The 22,254-nt window shown below is 30.7% G+C and overlaps 1 protein-coding gene across 1 annotated transcript in view; it reads left to right on the top strand.

Annotated features, from left to right (window-relative positions):
- Positions 1 to 1,927: 1,927 nt before the first annotated feature.
- Positions 1,928 to 22,254, top strand: part of LOC107457327 (lutropin-choriogonadotropic hormone receptor) — a 107,804-nt gene continuing 87,477 nt past the window's right edge. Inside the window, exon 1 of the mRNA XM_043047848.3 lies at positions 1,928 to 2,351. Within this exon, the coding sequence (XP_042903782.3) occupies positions 2,059 to 2,351 (293 nt within the window). The 5' untranslated portion in view covers positions 1,928 to 2,058. The remainder of the gene's footprint in view (positions 2,352 to 22,254) is intronic.

Raw genomic sequence — 22,254 nt, 5'->3', positions numbered from 1 at the left:
GAGACATGCTGTGATTAATAGACTTTGTTACAGCATTTTTTATTTCTGTTCTTATTTTTATTCGATGTTTATGTATGCTGTTACAGTCTATAATCTGCCATTGGAAATGAAATTAAAAAAATTATGAGTAAAGAAAAACAAGAGGGAACGAAACAGCCCCAGCTGTCTCATAATGTGAACTAGTCTAAAATTACAAAACTGCCAATTGAAGGTTTTGAGTATTATTCATTCAGGAGGTTAATTGATGGCAGCCTTTTGCTTTATCTCTTTACGCCTTTTAATCTTTGGAACATATATTTAAATAAATAAAAATGTTTAGACATATTTTCGGCACGCATTTTAAACCATTTAATAAGTTTAAATAATTAGATTAAACATTACCGCATAAGTGCTCTCTCATTAGTTAATATAAGTAGGCGTAAGTTAATATAAGTAGCATAAGTTAATATAAGTAGCATAAGTTAATATAAGTAGCATAAGTTAATATAAGTAGGCTAGAGAGAAACAGATTTCCTTTTACATGAATTGGCATCGCCTTTTTCTATGCACTTTGCTGAACAATTGTGTAGTACAGAAGAATCCGAATTATAAATTGTTGCATACATAATAAATCGAAAGAATCGACTTAATTCTCCATTCATTAACAAGAGTGTCTGTATGTCACGACTTAAACTTCCCTTCTTATGCTTTTGAATAAAATAAAAAAAAAACTAATATGAATCAGAAATGTGAATAGTTGCTGTTTTAGTTGACGAAAAGAATTAATGTAGCTAATTCTACAGCTTTTTACATAATTATCTGTATGTTATAATTTTTAATCCAGTTCTCTTTTCTCTTTGATGAAAAATGGAGTACTATTGATGGAGAGACATACTTAAATTTTCCTTTTGATGCCCTCCTTGAAGAAATGTGGAATACTATAGATGAATTGGAACTATGAACTACTGTTGTCATTTTTTCTAAAATGAAAATCTACGACATCTAGCAAGGATAGCGGTATGCTCATTCTAAAACTTGCTCTCAGAGCAAAACGCATTAAAATTACACCATTTTTCTAAATCCATTTAATGCTTTACTATAGTTTTTGGGGGAAATATTTTAACATCACATTGTAGGAAATTTAATGGGCCAAAACCATATTTAAATACCATGTTGAGATAATTTAATGGTTTATTTCATGGTTTCCTGCAAACAATGTTTTATGCGTTCTTGCAACATTGTTACAAACAAACAATGTAACAATGTTTATACGTTAAGATACCCGATATATCAGATTTCATTTTGAAACAATTTTACTTTAACTGATAAAGAATATGAGTTGGGGCCTTGTTTCAATGAATTTAAATTTTAAATGCAAAACTATGCATAAGGATCTTCAAAGATGGAATTTTTATTTGAAGACCTTGTGTAAAAAGTTGCTAAACCACATCGTATAAAAATTTTAAATTCCCTTCCACAAATAGTTACATAAAAAAGGGCTAATATTCAGCAATAATTTTACCAACTTGAAACACGTAGTATTAAATTTATTTTACAAAATGTAAATCCATTTAACTCTTAACTTCAAAAAACTGGTAATCACTTTTTACTAATCTGATCTATATTGTTAACTACAATTTATTTTTATGTGATCTTGCAAGTGCGCATCCTTTCATATAAATCTTCACAAAATTCAAGTAACAAAATGTAACAGAACTACAAAGATGTGATTAAAACCCTTTTGGCAGGATAGAAATCGAAAAATTTGAAACTTTCTTAGTAATAAAATTCGAAATTAATCCATCTTTACTTTAACTATCGCTTTTCACCTGTTGAAAGAGCGCGCGCTCAAATGCCAAACCACAAATTCCTTACCCATCCACAAAAATCAATATTTTCTGCCCAGTCGCAGAAGAGAGCCATAAGATCTTTCTTAAACCTCACTCACAATGTCAGTACTCCTCCGAGCTACATGTGCTTCAAAAAGTTCTCTGTAGACAAACTCTTCCTCAGCGGCAAACTTTTTCCTCCTGTCTTCAAAAACTTCGCCAAATAAACAAAGGAAAAAATTCCCAAACTATGTTGAGTACCACTTCAGAATTGAAGTTTTTTCACTTCTTGGTGTTTCTGCTTGTACTTTTATTTGCCCGAGCGATGATGTCCCCGGAACTTTTTCTGTTGGGGGACAAGAATGATTCTTCGTTGGGGTTCCACCATTACCCGATAGGGCTGAGGGGTCTCAGAGCCGGACATCCGGCAGAGGGTTGCAAGTGCCATCGAGATCCCATCTTACCTGAAGAGATTGTTTGCGTCTGTAGAGGACCAAGGGTCAAGGATTTTAAAGCCAATCTGACCAGAGGGTTAACTCGGCTGTGAGTATTATCTTCCTTCCTTTCTTAACTTCGGCGTGAATAAGTTGTTGTAAAGTTTGTCTGAATAAAAAATGGAGTGTGTGAAAAGGAATTTAAAGCAGGCCATTTCGTCGCCAAGTATCTGTTTGTGCATGTTTTTGCTCTTTGGAGTGTTTGCGTACCTGACATGCTTCGGTTGAAGAGTCTACTCTCATCAGTTTGCGGCTGTGTTTAAAATTATTTTTACTGTTTCGTGCTTGAAAGCAAACAATTACATAAAAAATAAAGAATTTTAAAATAAAAAATATATATTCATAATTAAAATTGTTCTATTTCACTATTTGAGAGGGATGCATTTCGGATACTGTCTTTTTAAACTTGTCTTAATTAAATTTTGAGCTCTGTGTTTTCAGGGCCTTAAGCGCAAAAGTTTTAAAATCACTTTAGCATGTGAGACTACATATAAATGAATAATAACAAAATTTTTAAACTTTCATGTAATAAACTATAAAAAATATTAGTTGTCCTTCTAATTGCGTATTTTAAATTTCAATATAAAATCCCGATAAAAAAAATTCTTTTCAATATTGTCGCAAAGCACTTTTTTTACTATATCTTCTACTTATATAAATATTAAATAACATACTTATACTATTCTAAAACAAGATTTTCTTTAAGTTAAGGTGACAAATTTCACAAACGTGAAGTAAAACACAAAATTATTATAAAATTTCTGGCGCAAGCTTTTATCTAAAAATTTTTATTATTGCTTTCAGAAATATTAACCCTAATTTTCTAATATATTCACATCGAACCTTTGTATTTCACAGTAATGTACTAAAAACAAAACATGATATTGAGCGCGTATGATAATTAATATTGTTTCACCCGGTCTGACTTGAAACTTCTTCTGATAGATTTAATAATTTAATATTCTTTAATAGATTTAATTGTTTAATCTTCTTTTAATAGAGTTAATAGTTTAATTTCTTCCCCCAGGACTTGACATTCGTTCTTTTACCACTCATTTTTCCTTAAAAAATAGAAAACTATTAAAACACGAAAGGAGCAGAAAAATTAAACGTGCTATTTTCAGAATTCAGATTGCTTTCGCTGTTAATGTCTCATTAACTTTGGCTTTTTGCCAAATTAAACTGATGATGACGTCAATCTGGACTCGTAAGTAGAAAATTTTTGAGAAGAAAAGAAGAAAAAAATGTGGGAAAGAAAGAGAGGGTTAAATTTTCAATGGGTTTCTATTTCTGAGCAAAGGTAAATATTATAACTAAGATGGCTGGGTAGTCTAAAAGAAAATCGTAAGTTATTCACGAAGATTCTTATTTTTACATCAGCTAAGTTATGATTTTGAATTTTGTGGAAATTTTCAGCAAAAAAGCGCTCTCTCGGTTTATACACGGATAGGCTTAGATTGGAAATATTCAGTAAATCATTAGTAAAACCTTATTTATTAAGGAGAATTTAGATCCTAGTTAATAAATTAAAAACACTAAAAAAACTCTTTATAAATCCAGTTCAGTCAAACTCTAAATTTTATTGAAAAAAAAATAGAAATTAGTAAAATTTAAGGATAGATTTATATCTTATTTTCAAAAAATTTGAATTTCCCATATTTGAAATGAATTAAAACTGTTCAACCAAATTTCAAACCTTGCTCAGATAGTTTTAATTTCCTAAACCAAAATTTAAATTTCATTCAAATTAATTGAAATGAACTAAATCTAAAATCTTATCCAACTGAATTAAGTTTTCTTAAACAATTTTAAGCCCAATTTAAATTAATTTCTTCTAAGTTTGATTCCTTCATTAAATAAATGCCATTTCCAATATTTTTTTTAAATTTGTAATTTATCTACTTAAAGTTAATGAAGTAAAATTATTTTCTTAGAATCTAACTTATTGAAGTTGTAAGAAAAGTGGAACGTTTTACAATATAAAAAAGTAGAACATTTTACAGTACTTTTTATTTACCAGTAAAACGAATAAAAGAATTTCAAACAAAGTTCTCTTGTCTCATAAGTTTTACTTTTCTTTCTCAAATAAAAGAGTAATTGAGTTCGTAATTTTTCAACTAATGGAGTTCCACTTGAGTAATTTTTTAGATGGATATTTACTTAAGACATCGGTTTTTTCTTTCTACTATATTCGCTGAAAACATTTTAGATTTTCATTACAAAATTAAGTTAATAAAAGAAAAGAACTTAACTAAACAATTATATCTTTAAAAGACAAAAATTAAAGAGAACTTTTGCAGTTAATAATACAAAAACGTATTTCTTATTTCTGAATAATGAGATAAATAAATAAATGTTTCATTTTTGTTCCAATTATTTAAAATAAGAATTTTTTAATAAAAGCTTGAAAGTTATTGTTTTATATATATACTTCATTATTGTTTAAATAAAATGATTTAGAATAATATGGAATAAAAGTTGAAAAGTGGTATTAAATTACTAAGTTTAATTTATAAATAATAAGGTTTCAATACATTTTTTTCACTAATTGAATTATGATAATTTTTATACTAATATAAAAAAAAAGTTTAACTGCTTGTTTAATTAAAATAAATAGCATAACGTGAAGAAAAAAAATTAATTAAGCATGAATAAACTTTCATCTTATAGAATGAAGTTAGAGTTTAATTAATTTTATAAGTAATGTTTTTTTAAGTACAGGTTAACATTTAAAGATTAAGCACTGATTAGGTACAGCCAAACAAGGTAAATACTTTTCTAAGTTTTGAAATAGTGTACAAAGCATAAATTGATGCTAGATAAATAAAATTTTGCGTCGCGTAGAGCAAAATCAGATTTTTTTTATATGAGTATATACAGTACACAAAGAAAAAAGGGACCAACCTGAATAGCTTTTAAACTAATGATCGGATTTTCACGTTCTTGGATTTAGTCTTAATAACTAGAGGGGGTGACCTTAAAAATGCAAGTTTATTAGTGCAAACGATATTTTAAGTTACAAAATCATAAACAAAAACGTACTTTGAATAAGAATACCTTTCTTCCTTCGGATTCAGATTTCTAATCCTCAAAATATAAGAGTTAACCACAATTTGCTTAAGAACGCGTTTGGTTGGATCATATAATATTAATTTTACTTCTTACATATTTCTGCAAAACATTTTTGACGGCAAATATAAAGTTCTTTTATACATAGATAATTCCACGCAAAACAGAACTATTAGTAAATATTTGCTATTTCTTAATAATTTATTCAATATTAAAGAAAATAATAAATTTTAACTGTTGGGTTTTGGACCATTTTTTTCAAATGAGTCGAAAAGTATTTGAATCATTTTAAAGAATAAAAATTTTGATTGGACAAAATACAAAATTTGACCGAAATCGTTTGAATAGTTCATGAGAAATTGAATTTGAAGTATTTGATTTTTATTTATTTTTTTTGAATTTGGGACATTTATAGTATATAAATTTAAGAAAAATGAGATTAAATATACATATATTTGAGACTTATATACCAATATACAATATGTTTGATAATAATATTAAAACTTAAAACGTTTATCTTCGTATAATTTCATTGTAAGAAAAGAGGGTCAATATATTCCGTAACACATTTTCCACCATTAATTCATTGCTACTAGCATTCCAATATTTAGGACAAGTTTGGCCTATACATTTAGAGTAAATAATTAGTCAAATAGTTGCTGAGAAATAAAATGTTGAAAAACTCGCATATTTAAAATTCCGAATCTGCCGAAAACTAAGGTGGATTTATTCAAGGAAAGTGCGTTTTTGTGTTTCATTTGATAATTTGAAATGTCGTCCGAATGAATAAATAAGCAAATTTGAGGTCCCCCCCCCCTCGAACCACTAAGATTTAGTTCTAGAACTTGAAGATCCGTTCGTTAGATTGCAAATTATTTAGGATGGTCCGTTAATTTTTTTGTGCACTTTACATTTTTTTTGTAATTGCTTGTATGTATTTTAAAAAAAAGCTATACGTTCATACTTTCATTTCGCAAGAGGTATTCGAAAATTTTGTTTAATTTTTTTTTGTCGTTTATAATTATAAATTTGAAATAATGCAATTTCTTACGTACCTTAAAATGAATAATATTCTTCGGCCTTTGTTTATTAAAATAATAACAAATGACAAATGAAAATTATTTATTTATTTATTTATTTCAAATGGCAGAGGTGATTGACATGAAAAAGCAAAAACATAGGAACAAAACAAGAAAGTAAAAAGTCATTTCCTTAGGAGCGCTCTTGCTTCCCAATATCGCTCGGTAGACGACGACCCGCGGAGGGCCCTGCAGCACAGGATGTGGCTGCCGTACAAAACAGCTTGGCTCATGCATAGAGAACAATAGGGATCAGGTGCCAGCCCTAAACGAAACAGGTGCGCGGCAAGGCAGTCATGTCCGGTATGTAGTCGAAACTGAGCCACCGCTTCGCGGCGCGGCTAGTCTGGAATGGTGTTCTGTCGAAGATCTCTCCACACTTTGGTTTTTACCCTTTCTGACAATTGTTGGTGGAAATCCCCATGGATTTTTGATCTAATAATCCTTTTTAAAGCTGAAAAGGGGACTGGGCTACTAAGAGCCTGGAGAATTCTTGTGCCTCTCTTTGCCAAAACATCAGCCCTCTCATTTCCTGCAATATCACAATGCCCGGGAATCCATTGTAGGGCTACAGTTTTGCCAAAATGGTGGAGTTTGCGTATCGCATCCTGACATTTTAGAACGTCGCAATTGGAAGGGCAATGCATAGATTCAATCGAGCAGAGCGCGGCCTTCGAGTCTGAAAGGATAACCACATTTGAAAAAGACTCAATAAAACAAAAAAGCTGTTCAAGAGCAATACGGATTGCAACAACTTCCCCGTCAAAAGCAGATCTATTGGCACCCACTGGAGCACCAAAGGAGAAGAGATTACAAGAGATACCAGCTCCAGCATTTGGTTGATCCGGATGGAAAGAGCCATCTGTAAAAACTCTCAGCCAGAGCGGTTCCGGGTAACGGATTCCCATTGTCTCCAGCGCAAGAAGGTGGAGAGCAGCGGTAGATGTTTCACTTTTAACAATGTCCTGTTCAAGAGAGAGCCTGACATTAATTTTTTGGTAGTCAAGTGGGCTCACCAGTTCCACCTGACCTTCTAGTTGGGGCAGATCGATCCCAACCAATTGATCTTTGACAGTCTGAATAAATCCATTTTGAGTTTTTAAATTACGAGGAGTAAGTTGATAGTTAGTCCAGAAATTATCCATTTGGGTAAGTTTAAAGTATGAAAATGAAAATTATTTTTTTATGGAATTATCAAAGGGCATTCTAAGTTTATAATTAGTTGCAAAAAATATCGCTTAAAATCTTTGAGTTATAGAAAAATACACAAAAAATGGAATTAACATTAGGGGCTCAAACTTTCGAAAACTCTCTTAACTAAACATTATCAGACAAACAAGACGAGCTTTGAAATTTAAACTTAAGGAACACAATAGATATGTCCGTTATAAAGAAAAAGAAAAACCATCAATTGCTGCACATTGCTAAAATTTTGGCATATTTCCACCCTAGCCACATCAGCTCATCTTGATGCCCTGGAAACTTATTTTATTCAGATGAATACTGATTCCCTTGTAAACGACATGTGTTACTCACCATCTCTCCATAGTGCGTGGAAAAACATTTTACCCCGATTTGCTCCTTTCTGTCAATGTGGAATTATTTTTGTTCCGTTTTTTGTTTTTTTTTCTCTCTCGGCTACTGTGGTTTTCCTATTTTTTTTCTCACATTCATTTCTAATTCTTCGTTGACGAATTCACATTTTATGCTTCAAATCACTTTTGTTTCCTCCGCGCGCTTTTCACTTGTTTCACTTTTGCTTCTTGAAAATGAACATCTGTTTTTGAGAGCTTGAAACATGTCGACCCGTATTTTCAATTTGCATATTTTTGAAGCGAATTAAGTTTTTAATCAGGTGATGGTAGAGCATGTATAAAGATCTAATAATGACTTTTCCGTCATTATTGGAAGTTTAAAAACGAGTAATTGCGCAATTTCCAGACACTGGCGGTATGGCGGCCAATATGGCGGTTTGTTTAAATAAAGTGTACTATTTGAATTCTTGTCGGATTAGAATCCCAAACTGATTATAGCATATTTAATATCAAATAAGTTTCGATCCCCTTTACTAATTTATCAAAAATATTGATTGCGGTCAATTATTTCTCAAGTGATTTCAATCTTACTTGTCGGATTTATTTGACAAATTACTCATATAAACAGTTATAACATGCATGTTTTAGTTGTATAATAACGATGTTTATGTTCTCATAAAATTTGCATAAATTTATGAATTCTATGACATAATTTTATGTTATTTAACTTCGATTCACTTCAATTTTGTTTGAATTCATATTGATTTTCTGTCTGTACTGTATGTATGTATGATTCAAACTAACTTTATTTAAAAAAAATATTGTATATATGCATCCTAAATTTATGACTCATTCCTTACATTAGGGGGATTGGAAAGTAGCGTCGTTTCGGTGCATTTGATATTTGTTATCAAGAATTTATTCTTAATCAATAATATATTCACCCTCGTTAACAACAACCTTTCAATGCCGAGGCAAAAATGAATCGAAAAAAATTAATTGGTGTTTAAGACTAACGAATATTTAATGATCCGCCGACCAGGTGGCCGAGCTATTAGCTTGTCTAGCTGCGAAGCCAATGGCCGCGTGTTCGAATCCCGCTCTGGGCATGGATGTTTCTCTCGATGGGTTGTCATCTGGTGTGTGTGATGTGTGAATGTGGCCCACCCAATGAACGGGTATTTGTGGCAGTGTGGCGTGGGTAATGTTGCTCACCTCCGTGACTTAGGTTCGCAGGTACCCACTGGGTAGCGCTAAATGAGCAACACTTCCGGCATCTTCCAAGGCGAAGAACGAAAGTTCAGTACCTGCCGTTACGAAAAAAAAATATTTAATGATCTGAAACTACATTACTTTCCGGTCCCCCCAATATGTGCATCGTATTTTAATCGTATTACGGTTATTATCGTATTACTGTAATTATAAGTTTTAGTGTTATTGAATAACAAACTCGGTGGCGGCTACTTTATACCAAATAGTATAAAAGAACATGGTAGATGGACTATGCTATATATTTATGCAGGGACTATCCTTTGTTTTGGTGTATTTTGGTGTAATTGACCATCATTTTGGTCTAAAGTAGTTGCCATAATTTTTGGTGTTCAGATGCAATAAAATTTTTTTCAATGCAGTGAAAGCATATGTTCACTAAAAAAACTAATATTTTTGTGATTACTAACACCATCCAATTTAACGAAATGCCGAAAATCAGGGAAGGCTTAAGAATTCTATTTTCAAGATAAAAATATTTAAAATGTCTTTTCATACTAAACTGAGGCTGCTCTTCTGCTATTTAATTTTTTTCCCATCGTATCTCAAGAGGGGAGGTGATTTTCTACATTTAAGAATACCAATTTAGAGAAGCTGCTTTAAAATTTTATAAATTGTAGAACTTGGAAGTAGATTCTAAGAGACATTTTAAAGAATTTAGATATACCGGCTTAGAAAATATAACAACGGAAAAACGCTGTTTAAAAAAAAAAGAAGTTTTCTTATTAAATATCATCTGATTTCAAGACTAGGCGGGAAAAAAGTTCTATACAGTCCTGGCCAAATTATTAGACGCACTGTAGTTTAATAATTACATGTTTTGCACGAGTTCATATGCAATACTTTTATATTTAAACATACCTGTAATGGGTTTTCATTCAAAAGACTTTTTATATACTTCCTATTTGTATTTATTTTTAACGTATTGCATTACAATGTTAACCAATTGATACACGAACGTAAACAAGCGCAAACCGGTTTCAGTAGCGTTGTCGCGTGCGTCAGTTGCGGACGTGTTTCTGTCACCTTTATGTGCTGCGTTTATTTGTTTCGCAGTTTTGTACTAAGCAGTCATTTGTTTATTTTGTGTGCAGTGTTAAAATAATCAATTGGAACATTTTCATCGCGAATAAAAAAAGCGATCTTTCATCATGTAAAAAAAAGCTGACGTAAAGGCATTCGTGAATGCTAAAATATTTTCAAAACGTGAACGAAAATTGAAGATTTCCAGTGAAGTTAGTGTACGTCACATTAAAAAGAAAATTGAGTCAGGGTTCTAATTGAGCCCGGAACGAAAAGATGCGATGGAATCTTATAGTGCGTCGAATTCTTAGGCTAGGGACTGAACATTGCATTGAATCTTCAAATGGTATAAATCCCAAAACTTCAGTCCTTCTTTCTAATGTCACATGGCACCGTTTCTCTCTTAATCTTTTCATAGCATAGCAGAATGCGTCTATACGATGCATATTTTGGATATCGAGGACTTTTACTGAATTTATTTCGATTGAAAATTATAGGAATCGCACTTGAATTGCCTCATACTAGATCTTTGCATTATGTCGGCCAGGAATGCCATTGAATCTCCAAACGATTTTGAAGGAAATTAATTATCGACTATGTCAACCTTCATCTATCAAAAGGTACCTCTAGATAGAATCAAATTAACCTGTCTTATATACTAGTGAATTGGTATTCAGTATTTATAGTGGTAATTACGCCACAGTTTAAAGCCCAAAACTTCAGTCCTTTCTAATATTACATGGCACCGTTTCTCTCTTAATCTTATTATAGCATAGCAGAATGCGTCTATACGGTGCATATTTTGGATATTGAGAACTTTTACTGAATTTATTCCGATTGAAAACTATAGGAGTCGCACTTGAATTGCCTCATACTAGACCCTTGCATTATGTCGATCTATCGCGATATATTGATGTTTTTATGCATCGTAAAGCGTTTATTCTCACGATATAACGATAATAAATTAGAATAAAATGACTTACGATCATCGTCAAATACACAGAAACTCTCGAGAACGATAGTATCGTGATTATCATTGACAATGATAAATATGTAATACAATAATGTCACGAGTTCGGGTATAAATATCGGTTACGATAATGTCGCAAATTATTCTTGGTAATGATAATTTACGAATGTATGAGTGTTAACGATATTATCGTTAACATCATTTACCTTGACCTTGAAATATCGAAATTTTCTAACGATATTGTTAAAATTATATTTTTTAAACAATAAACGTTTTTAAACAATAAACTTTTTTAAAAAATGCAAAGTATTACGATACTTATCGAATGATTGGTACCTATCTTCAACAATGAATACCAATTATGATAATGTCACAAATGCTACTTGATAACGAAAATTTTCCTGTACGATATTATCGGTACATGAGCGTTGATAAATTTTATTTGAGTAACGAAAATATTCGCTTAAGTAAAAGTATTGCAAGTCAGCCAAATAGGAAAAGATAGAAATATATCGTAACATGATGATATTTTCTAACGAGATATCGCAATAATTTTAACACAATGTCGTCTAAAATTAACAAATAAACAGTCATCTTTCAAACACAGTTGCATATCATCTAGCACTTATAAACTTTCTTCTTTAATTTTGCACCATATTACAATTTTCGGTTTTACAATTGCATGAAAATGAAATTATATTTTGTAATAAAATGTGCTTTAGCAAAAAAAATTAGTGCAGTTTGTGACACTTTCGATAATTTCTTACGAGAATTCATAAAGTTGCTGTTGTTGGATGCTTACAAATTTTGAGTCTATTGATAAACTTATGAAGTAAAATCGTCAGAGTAATTATATTCCACCAGAATGTTCACTAAATACCGCCTTTAATATAGATATTTTTTAAATTAAAGGAAAAATAAATCACCAATGGAGGTCACAAATTACTATTTAAGTGACGAATTAACAGAAACGCTACGGAACCTGACAAAACACCATTGAGGAAGGCGAGTGGGCGAAACATTAAAACCTGTCCGATTGCCGAAAAAAACAGGGAAGAGATGAAAGATGCTAATCAAAAACACTTTAAAGTTTTAGCCGGCATTTAAATAAGTTCTGATATTTTGCACAGCTGATTTCGAGAGCTTTTCTGTTTTTTTTTCTCACTTAAATATTAATTATCGACACCATGTTTCCTACAAACTTGACTTCATTTTTTTTTTCAATTCTGACAAGGATTCTAAAAATACAAAGGGAGGAATTTGCTTATTACAATACATTTGAACTATTTGTGGCAATAACACAAAAATCCATTGAATACGAACGCACTTTTTGCTCTAGATAGAGATGCAATTAAATAAACATTAACAATTCAAGTTGCTTTATTACGCAAATATTTATTTGAAGGAAAAAAGATAGTTTCACACACATTGAATTTTTTATTTATGCTTTTATAAATGCTTTTATAAATAAATAAAACACAACTCAATTGAAATAATTAATAGTCTTCTAAATTTTCATTTAGTTTTGAATCAGTTTTAATTTTAATTCAACAGCATTCGCGAGAAGCATTCCAATTTACTTAAACTTTAACTCAAATAGGAGTTAGTCAGAATGATTTAATATCCATTAGTAAAAGATAACAAATTCTACCTTCTTCCAATAGTTTGTTTAATGATGTACCTATTACCAGAAAATTCGGTATCTTATCTCAATTCCTATCTTTTGATCTCATAGCAACGAAGTTTGAAAGCAATGGATGCATTAACCGATCTATAACAATAAATATACAAGAATTTGTGTGTGTATTCCTCTTACAATTCCTGAACTAATTTAACTTTGATCCTAGAATTTAAACATCGAGTGAAAGGGGAAACTTAAGTTCTCCTTCCTCAAAATCGTTAAAATATTTCATTTAGTCAGCTCGGAGAGACGTTTGAAAAATAAACTTTTTTCATCAGTTTTGCAATTTAAAATGCAGACGATTCTATTTATTTAAATGTTAAAAGGATAATAGTGTTGTTTGCTGGCTTATGGCTCTGTTTCATCAAAAAAAAAAATCGTTTCTCGTTTCTAGTTATTTTTCATTCATTATGTCAGGTAAGACGGATTATCAACGTAAATGGCATGAGAGGGCTACATCACCGAATTAGTATTCCTAATGATGTTTAAAATCAGGCATTTATTCTGATTATAGTTACGCTTTCGAAAGGTGATTCCACAAAACTAAATTATTTTAAAACATCGACAATTGAAATAAAGAAAAAATTACATTATGGAAGAAAAAGCAAAATGAATGGAGGGAAAAAAACCTGCTTATTGATTTTGGGGGAACATAGAAAGTCAATTTACCAGTATTGACGCCAATGATGCATGATTAATTTTGGTAATTAGTACAATTGTTACAGTATCAATAGGTACTATTTTTGAAAATACAAAATATATTTATGTAGGTATTTAATATCGGTGACCCCTTGTGGCTTAGTGGTCGCTTTTCGCGCTTTTGTGCTACAGGTCTAGGGTTCGATCCTCAGGCCGAGAAAGTTGAATCAGCCTTTCATCCCTTCAGTGGGTCGATAAAATAAGAACCAAGCATGCTTGGGGACTAAACACTGTGAGTTCCGCTTTCGTTTTACCACCTAACCGGAACATCTGCTCCTGCACCCCAGAGCCCAAGGTCAAGGAAACTAAGATGGGCACGGCTCTCTGTCACGCCACTGAGTACACACACGGACTGTCGCGCCATTGATTTAAGTTTATTTAATATAGGTGATATATGTACCGAAAGGAATAAACACTTAAAAGCTTCGGAAAAAATGAAAAAGTACATTAAATTTAAAAGAGATTCGGAATTCTTCCCACCTATACGAATCAAAATCCATCCTAAAAGCTTTAACTCCATGTATCTCCACTTAGTATACTCTCGTTAATATATTTTATTGAATAATCAGCTTTAAACAGTCCACTCTATTCTAAATTTACAATTACCAATGTTCAACTTCCTAGCCTTAAAATACTGAACTTAGTTCAGAAGAAAAGGAAACTCCTGGATCAAGCATTGGGACAAACTAGCCTAGTGGAAGACTTTTTCATGGAACTAACCGACATTTGCGTTATATATTTAGAAGAAAACCACAAAAACTTCCCACTGTTAGCCCAACGGCTAGAAAGGATTTTATCCCATAACTACATTTATATTATAATTTTATAGCCATGGTTGGATGAACCTATATCTGTTACGTGGGAAGGAAAACCACGAAAATCTTCCCCGTTTAGCCCACAATCTTGGGGATTCTAACCCATAATTCGTCAACCACTGAGGATATTTTACGTCAGCACTGTGGTCTTTTCGAACCAGGTGCGGAATTCGTATCAACCAGGTATTACTGAGATTCGAACTCGGTTTACCTCATTGGAAGGTGAATGCTCTATCCCCTGAGCCCCCACGGCTATGGCTATAGTCAATACTCTTAACAACTACATACATAGCTACTTTACCGCAGAAATACCTATTTTACCATTACTTTAATATTACATGCATATCCTCCGCTGGGAAGAAAGTAGCCTATTTGCTAATGTTCCTGTGTCGAACATTCAAAATTTTTTCAAGACTGGGATATCGGAATTATATAAAAATTGAATGTGTTAGAGATCAAACGGTACGCCAGTACCATCAAAATCCTAAATAGAAAAATCTATATCGGAATCAGTAAATATAACACAGATAAATCTGTATTAAAACACAGTAGTAAGACAGGCATGATCAAGCCAGGTCGAGGTAGTGTCAGTGAAGAGATGTATCTAAGAGACTGGGAAGTGCAATGCCATCAACCATATTCTCCGAAATCCCTTTACTACTTATGAAGGAATAAATTTATGGCATTCACTTTAGAAAAGTTCAAAGTTTTTGACGATGGAGCTGTAGCTGAATCCGAATGTAGTCTGCCAACAAGCTGAACACACACTGGAGACTGTATTAAAAGTCAATATAAGGTTGATAATATGAATCTCGTTCGTATAATAAGCTGTTACCACTATTCCAATCCAATCGTTCACTTCTTATATTGAAAAAGAAGAAATAAGAGAAAAAAATAAATGTTTCTATACTATAGAAGAGGTTTCAAAAGAAAAGAAAGAGATCCTTTCCTTTTTTTATTTCTTATTAAAACATCACACAATTTATAACTCAATGAACTTTTTAAACATTGATTTATTGTAGTTTATTGAAAGTAAGCTAAATTGCTTTCTTTCATTTTTTAAAAAGAACTAAATTGCTTTCTTTCATTTTTTAAAAAGAACTAAATTGCTTTCATTTTTTAAAAAGAACTAAATTGCTTTCATTTTTTAAAAAGAACTAAATTGCTTTGTTTCATTTTTCAAAAAGAATAAAGCTGTTATAGATTTTAAGTTAAAATAGATTAGAGTTAAAATAGATTTTAATTAATTTGCTTATCTTTGATTTTGAACAATATGTTTAAAAAAAAATATTTTTCTTGTTTAAGGTATCCGACTACCTTCGGGACAAAATTTTTGAAAAATAAATATTTTTCACAACATTATTGCAATTTATATTGTATATTAATTTAAATAAACATATTTAGAAGCGAAAATTTTAATATACAGGAAATTTTTTGTTTAAAGAGTATTTTTTAGATAATTTTAATGAAAATAACTCATTAACGGAAAACACTCTACACAAAAAATTATTGTACATGCAGCTATCAAACTTTTTGAGCCGTTTCGTATAACCCTCTGAAGTGTTATGAACCTCAACTTAAATGATAGCATGAAATTAAAAAAATTTATGGAGTGTTAAGCATATTTTTCCATTTTTTTTTCACATTTTCTTCACATTATCTACTGCAAAATATCTCATAAAACAAAAAATAATACAGTTATCTGAATTCTGGAGGTCTGTTACATAACCACCAATACAAGAAACAATCTCTGAAAGTTTGAAGACAAATTTATTATAATTAGTTGAGTTATCTTGTTTTCCGTAGACAAAAAACAGCAAAATTGTCATTTTGAGAAAAACACAATTAAAGTTTATAATTACATTTTTTCTAAAAACTATGAATGTTTGTCAGTAGGAAGTTATTATATTTTATAGGGGGCACATTCCTTCACACATTTTCTTAGTTTTATTTAACGTAGCGATATTTTAACGTATTATTTAGCGATATTTTAAAGTATTTAGTGAATAACATCAAAAGTCTACTACTTATAAAGCATTTAACACAGGAACAATTTCTTATTAAACAACCATCTTACTGTATTTTCACACTTTAATATATATGTCTAAATATAGTTTTTATTAATAATTAGAAGTAAAAAATATTTTTTATAATATTTATAATAGCTCAAATCTAGAATTTTCTTCTAAATTCAATTTGTTATCATAGCAAACCGGACAACAAAATGAAGCTAATATCACCATTAGGATCTCAATATCAATTATTCGATTGCCACACAGATTGTTCTCATCCAAAGGCATCAGTTCTTTATTGACATCCATAGAAATCGATAATTTTGAAGAGCTTGAAGTAATAGATTCATCTGCTTTACACAATTTTGAATAAATGGTATAATCAACTTTACTCAAATCATCGCTTTTGGTGGCATGTTGATTACCGTAATATTTACGTTTCTTAGATCGAGAAGTACGTCCTTTACCCATTTCAATAAATTCATCAAAATAAATAACAAATTTTTTTGAAAGAAATCAATAAATTTCTTCAAAACAAATCAAGATCAAGATATAGAAAGTACGCTTCAAATGTAAACAAACTATCAGAAAATATGCTAACTTTTCATGTTACCCACAAACAGTAACCACGAAACGTAAAATCTAATTAAAATATAATTCAGATTATTAGCCGTGAGTTTAAGAGCTTTTAAAAATTAAATATCTAAGAAAAATAAAGACACAAATAGAAATGGATCCGAAACTATTACCTACTACCGGCTTCATTTTTGTAATTTCCGGTAAGTTGGACAGCTGTCATCTGTTACTAAAATAGCTATAACTAAAGTTCTGCTTGACGTGCATTCAAAAACAAAACAGTTTTTAAAACTAGAAAAATTGGGCATTATTATAAAGCAATAAAATAAAAAAGTGATTTTTTGTGAAAATCCTCTTTTTTAAGGTAGTCGGATACCTTAAACAAATACTTAAAAATATGAAAAATTAAGCAATCCTTTTGCACGAATTCAATAAAAAAGAGTAAAAAAAATTTCCCGGAAAATTTTTTCTTCTTAATTCTAATGATTTCAAAACAATTAATGAGAACAACACATTTGGACAAAAGAAAGATTATTTTTTCTTATTAATAGTAATTATTTAAATATTTACAATCAAGAAAAAATGTATTGAAACAAATTAATCTTGATTTCTAAGATAATTATCTCTATTGATTAAATTCAAAGGCGTAATTAAATTTTAAATAAAGATCAATTGAAGAAGACAACGCAAAAATACTTGTCAGAATCATTTTAAATGCATTTAAAAATACTTTTAATTAACGGATAAAAATCATATAATTCATCCTTACCAATTAAAATAGAACTTTAAGATTTCACTTCATTGTTTTTTATTGCAATAAAGCCCACAAAAAATTGAGAATTTTCGAAAATTCCTGAAATTAAATATAGTTGTATAAAATAACTAATGAAGTCAAATATAGTAAATTAAGGGAAAAAAAATAAATGGCCTAATTAGAATCGTCTCAATTTTTATCAGTGTATAGTCAGAGCTAGATAGAAACAAATTATTTATCAGTTGAGACTTTTATTCAATATTACAAAAGTGCCATTTATTTCATTAAATTTTATTATTAATAAAGGAAAAGATTTAGACAGTTGGAATTATTGTCTTATTCATGAGCAAATGGCACATTGGTATTTTTATTTTCTCTTGTTGATAATTTTGGTCAATTTCTTTGCATATAATTTATTAAGGTATTTATTATATTAGATTTTGTAAATTTATTAATTAATTTTCACTTTTTTTTGATAATTTAAGATTTTTTTAAAATAAAATTCGATTTATATAAGATAATATAGATATAATAAAACAAATATAATGTAAGTGCAATATAACAAAAATCTAATAATGCATTTTCAGTTTTCCCAACGAATTGTATATATAAATGTATTTTTTCTATTCAAAATGTTAAGTACAGAATTTTATTATTTTTTATTAGCAGTATTAAAATATAACCTTCCAAATTTCTATCAATAGTTTGTTTGCGCGAGTCACATGACCTGTGCCTCTCAGTACCTAGATTTGTCAAATCACTTTATAAAAGACATTTCGAATTTAAAAAAAATATTGAAAATAGATTATAAATATGGTAATTTGTCTTCGAAATAGACTTTTCTTTAATTGGATTGCATTTCAGTTCTTAGTTTCATATTAATGATTACGTGGCTTAATATTAATTAAAATGAAAATTGTTAATAATGTACTTTCATTTCAAGAATGAGCTTTTTAGAACAAAATTAGTTCCATTTTCAATATATTTTTTTAAACAGCAAGGTAAATAATCAAATTTATGAAGTAATTACAAAAATGTATGAGCTAAAACTACCTTGTGTACCATTTAAAATGACAATCTAAGTTCCTATTTCAATTTTTAAAAAATACACATATTTAAAATGGTGCTTAATAAATGCTTTTGATAAATTTATAAAACTCTTCTACACTAACCCTCGCTTCTAAATTATTTTTTAAACATGGTAAACAATTTTTAATTCTTCGCACTGTCTTAAACTTCTCAAACAGTCTGGTTTCGTGTAACCTAATTAAATTGTTTAAATATTTTTTTTAAGAACTTGTAAATAACATTGTTGATCAACTTATTAGATAAGATTCTTGACCACGCACTGAAATATTCCTGAAACTCCTGGTAAATTTACGTTAAGCTTTACCTCGAACAATGCAGTTTAATTAATCAATTCCTTCCCTGCCATTAACAGTATTACTTCAGGCACTGTTGTTTACCATCCTGTTTACTTAGAGAATTTAATGACTTTAAGTAAAGACTTTGAAGTCTCCACAATAATCAATATGTTTGCTGTCAGTCTAATTTTAGATAAGGTTGCAAACAAAAATAGTTTTTTTTTCTTGATATTAAAACAAATCATTGTATTAAATCATTTTTCTGTATTTCTAATTACCATACGTTAATATCAGTATAAATCAAAATTTGCGTGTGTGATTATGCAAACTCATGACTATTTTTTTTTGACGATAACCATCAGCTTGGTAATAGTCAACTGATTGAGTCAATTCCAAGCATTTTTATTATTTCAAATCAATATGTTTGAAGTTGACCTGAATAATACGAAAATTCCAAACTCAAAGTAAAATGTAATAAATGAAAATTATATTTCTTTTTTTTTTAATTCCAAAATCTGTCGTACCCCCAAATAATCTTACCCCGATAGACTTCCCCTAAAAAAAAGATTTTAGAATGAAAAAACATCTCACGTAAGTTTTTTTTTTCTATGAAATACTTTAATAGTTTGTATTTATTGCTTGTAAAGCATTTACTCTATTTACAATTTTTCGGCCATCACCTTATTTTTATTTAAATTTCACCTAGCACTTAGCTTTGATAACCATGAGCATTCCCGGCTTAGACTTTTGGATAGATCCCAGATTCCTTTGATCATCACATAGACCCCAGATTCCTTTGATCATCAGATCGCCCCCAGATTCCTTTGATCATCAGATCGACCCCAGATTCCTTTGATCATCATATAGACCCCAGATTCCTTTAATCATCAGATCGACCCCAGATTCCTTTGATCATCATATAGACCCCAGATCCCTTAGAACCTTGGAACAACCGCAAATTACTTAGATCATTTTAGATCCTTTGATCAGGATATAGACTCCAGATTCCTTTGATCAGGATATAGACAACAGATTACTTTGATCATCAGATAGACCCCAGATTCCTTTGATCATCCGATAGAACCCAGATCTCTTTGATCATCAGATCGACCCCAGATCTCTTTGATCATCAGATCGACCCCAGATTCCTTTGATCATCAGATCGACCCCAGATTCCTTTGATCATCATATAGACCCCAGATTCCTTTAATCATCATATAGACCCCAGATTCCTTTAATCATCATATAGGCCCCAGATCCCTTAGAACCTTGGAACAACCGCAAATTACTTAGATCATTTTAGATCCTTTGATCAGGATATAGACCCCAGATTCCTTTGATCAGGATATAGACCCCAGATTACTTTGATCATCAGATAGACCCCAGATTCCTTTGATCATCAGATAGAACCCAGATCTCTTTGATCATCAGATCGACCCCAGATCTCTTTGATCATCAGATCGACCCCAGATTCCTTTGATCATAATATAGACCCCAGATTCTGTTGATCATGTTATAGACCCCAGATCCCTTTCATCATGATATAGACCCCAGATTCCTTTGATCATCAGATGGACCCCAGATTCCTTTGATCATCAGATAGACCCCAGATTCCTTTGATCATCAGATAGGCCCCAGATTCCTTAGATCATCAGATAGGCCCCAGATCCCTTAGATCATCAGATAGGCCCCAGATCCCTTAGATCATCAGATAGGCCCCAGATCCCTTAGAACCTTGGAACAACCGCAAATTACTTAGATCATTTTAGATCACCAGATTCCAGCCCTAGCCTTTACAAATAGTGTGTGCGTTTTTATAATTTCTCTCAACGTGATCTGAATATTGAATGCACAAAATATTTTTCTAAATAATTATTTGTGCTTTTGGGAGCTATGCGAAGATAGCCCCCGAAAATGAAGAAATTCAAAAATTCAAACTGCATTCGTTTGACCATTTTTTGACCACAAATGACCACCTTTTAAATTTTTTTGACCACCCTTATTTTGGACATAATCCTGAAAATTAAATTCGGGGGCTAACTTCGCATTTTCACGCCAAATGAATAAAAATCAAATTTTTATATTGTATTCGTTTGACCCCTTTTTGACCACAAATGACCAACCTTGACCACCCCCTTATTTTGGACATAATCCTAAAAATAAGATTCGGGGGCTAACTTCGCATTTTCACGCCATATGAATAAAAATCAAATTTTTATGTTGTATTCGTTTGACCACTTTTTGATCACAAATGACCACCCTTTAATTTTTTTTACCACCCTTATTATGGACATAATCCTAAAAATTAAATTCGGGGGCTAACTTCGCATTTTTTCAAAAAATAAATAAAAATCCAATTTTTATATTGTTTTAGTTTGACCACTTTTTGACCGCAAATGACCACCCTTTAATTTTCTTTGACAACGCTTATTTTGGACATAATCCCAAAAAATAAATTCGGGGACTAACTTCGCATTTTTACGAAAAATAATTAAAGATCTAATTTTTATACTGTATTCGTTTCCCCACAAATGACCACCTTTTAGTTCTGGTTGGCCACCCTTATTTATGCCGTAATCCTAAAAATAAGACTTGGGAGAAGCATGAAGTTAGCCCCCGAAAATAAGAAAAATTACTTTCTTAACAATATTCGTTAGGCCACAAATGAACCATTTGAAAATGAGAAAAATTAAAAAATTTCAAGTGCATTCGTTTGATCAATTTTGACTACAAATAACAACCTTTTACTCTTTTTCTTACTATTCTTATTTTAGCCGTAATTATAAAAATAAAGTTTTAGGGTAGAGTTAAGTTAGACCCTGAAAATGGTTAAAATAAAAAGTTTCAACAGCATTTATTTGACCATTTTTTGACCCCAAGTTACCACTTTTTAGTTTTTTTTACCACTCTTTTTTCAGCCGTAATCATAAAAAAATATATAGTTGTTAATGAAGTTATACTAAAGCGCAGCATAAAATTATCCTTCTAAAATGAGAAAATTGTAACTGAATTCGAATGTTTAATTCAAAGGACATAATTTGCCTATAGTCAATCTTGGCCAAGCCTTTTCTACCATGTTTAATGATTTTGATCGGCTAAATATGAC

The sequence above is a fragment of the Parasteatoda tepidariorum genome, chromosome 1 (genome assembly GCF_982258835.1).
Source record: "Parasteatoda tepidariorum strain Cologne lab strain chromosome 1, Ptep-v5.0, whole genome shotgun sequence".
Lineage (NCBI taxonomy): Eukaryota > Metazoa > Arthropoda > Arachnida > Araneae > Theridiidae > Parasteatoda > Parasteatoda tepidariorum.
Note: the sequence above shows the minus strand (reverse complement) of the source record. Positions and strands in the feature narration are given on the sequence as shown.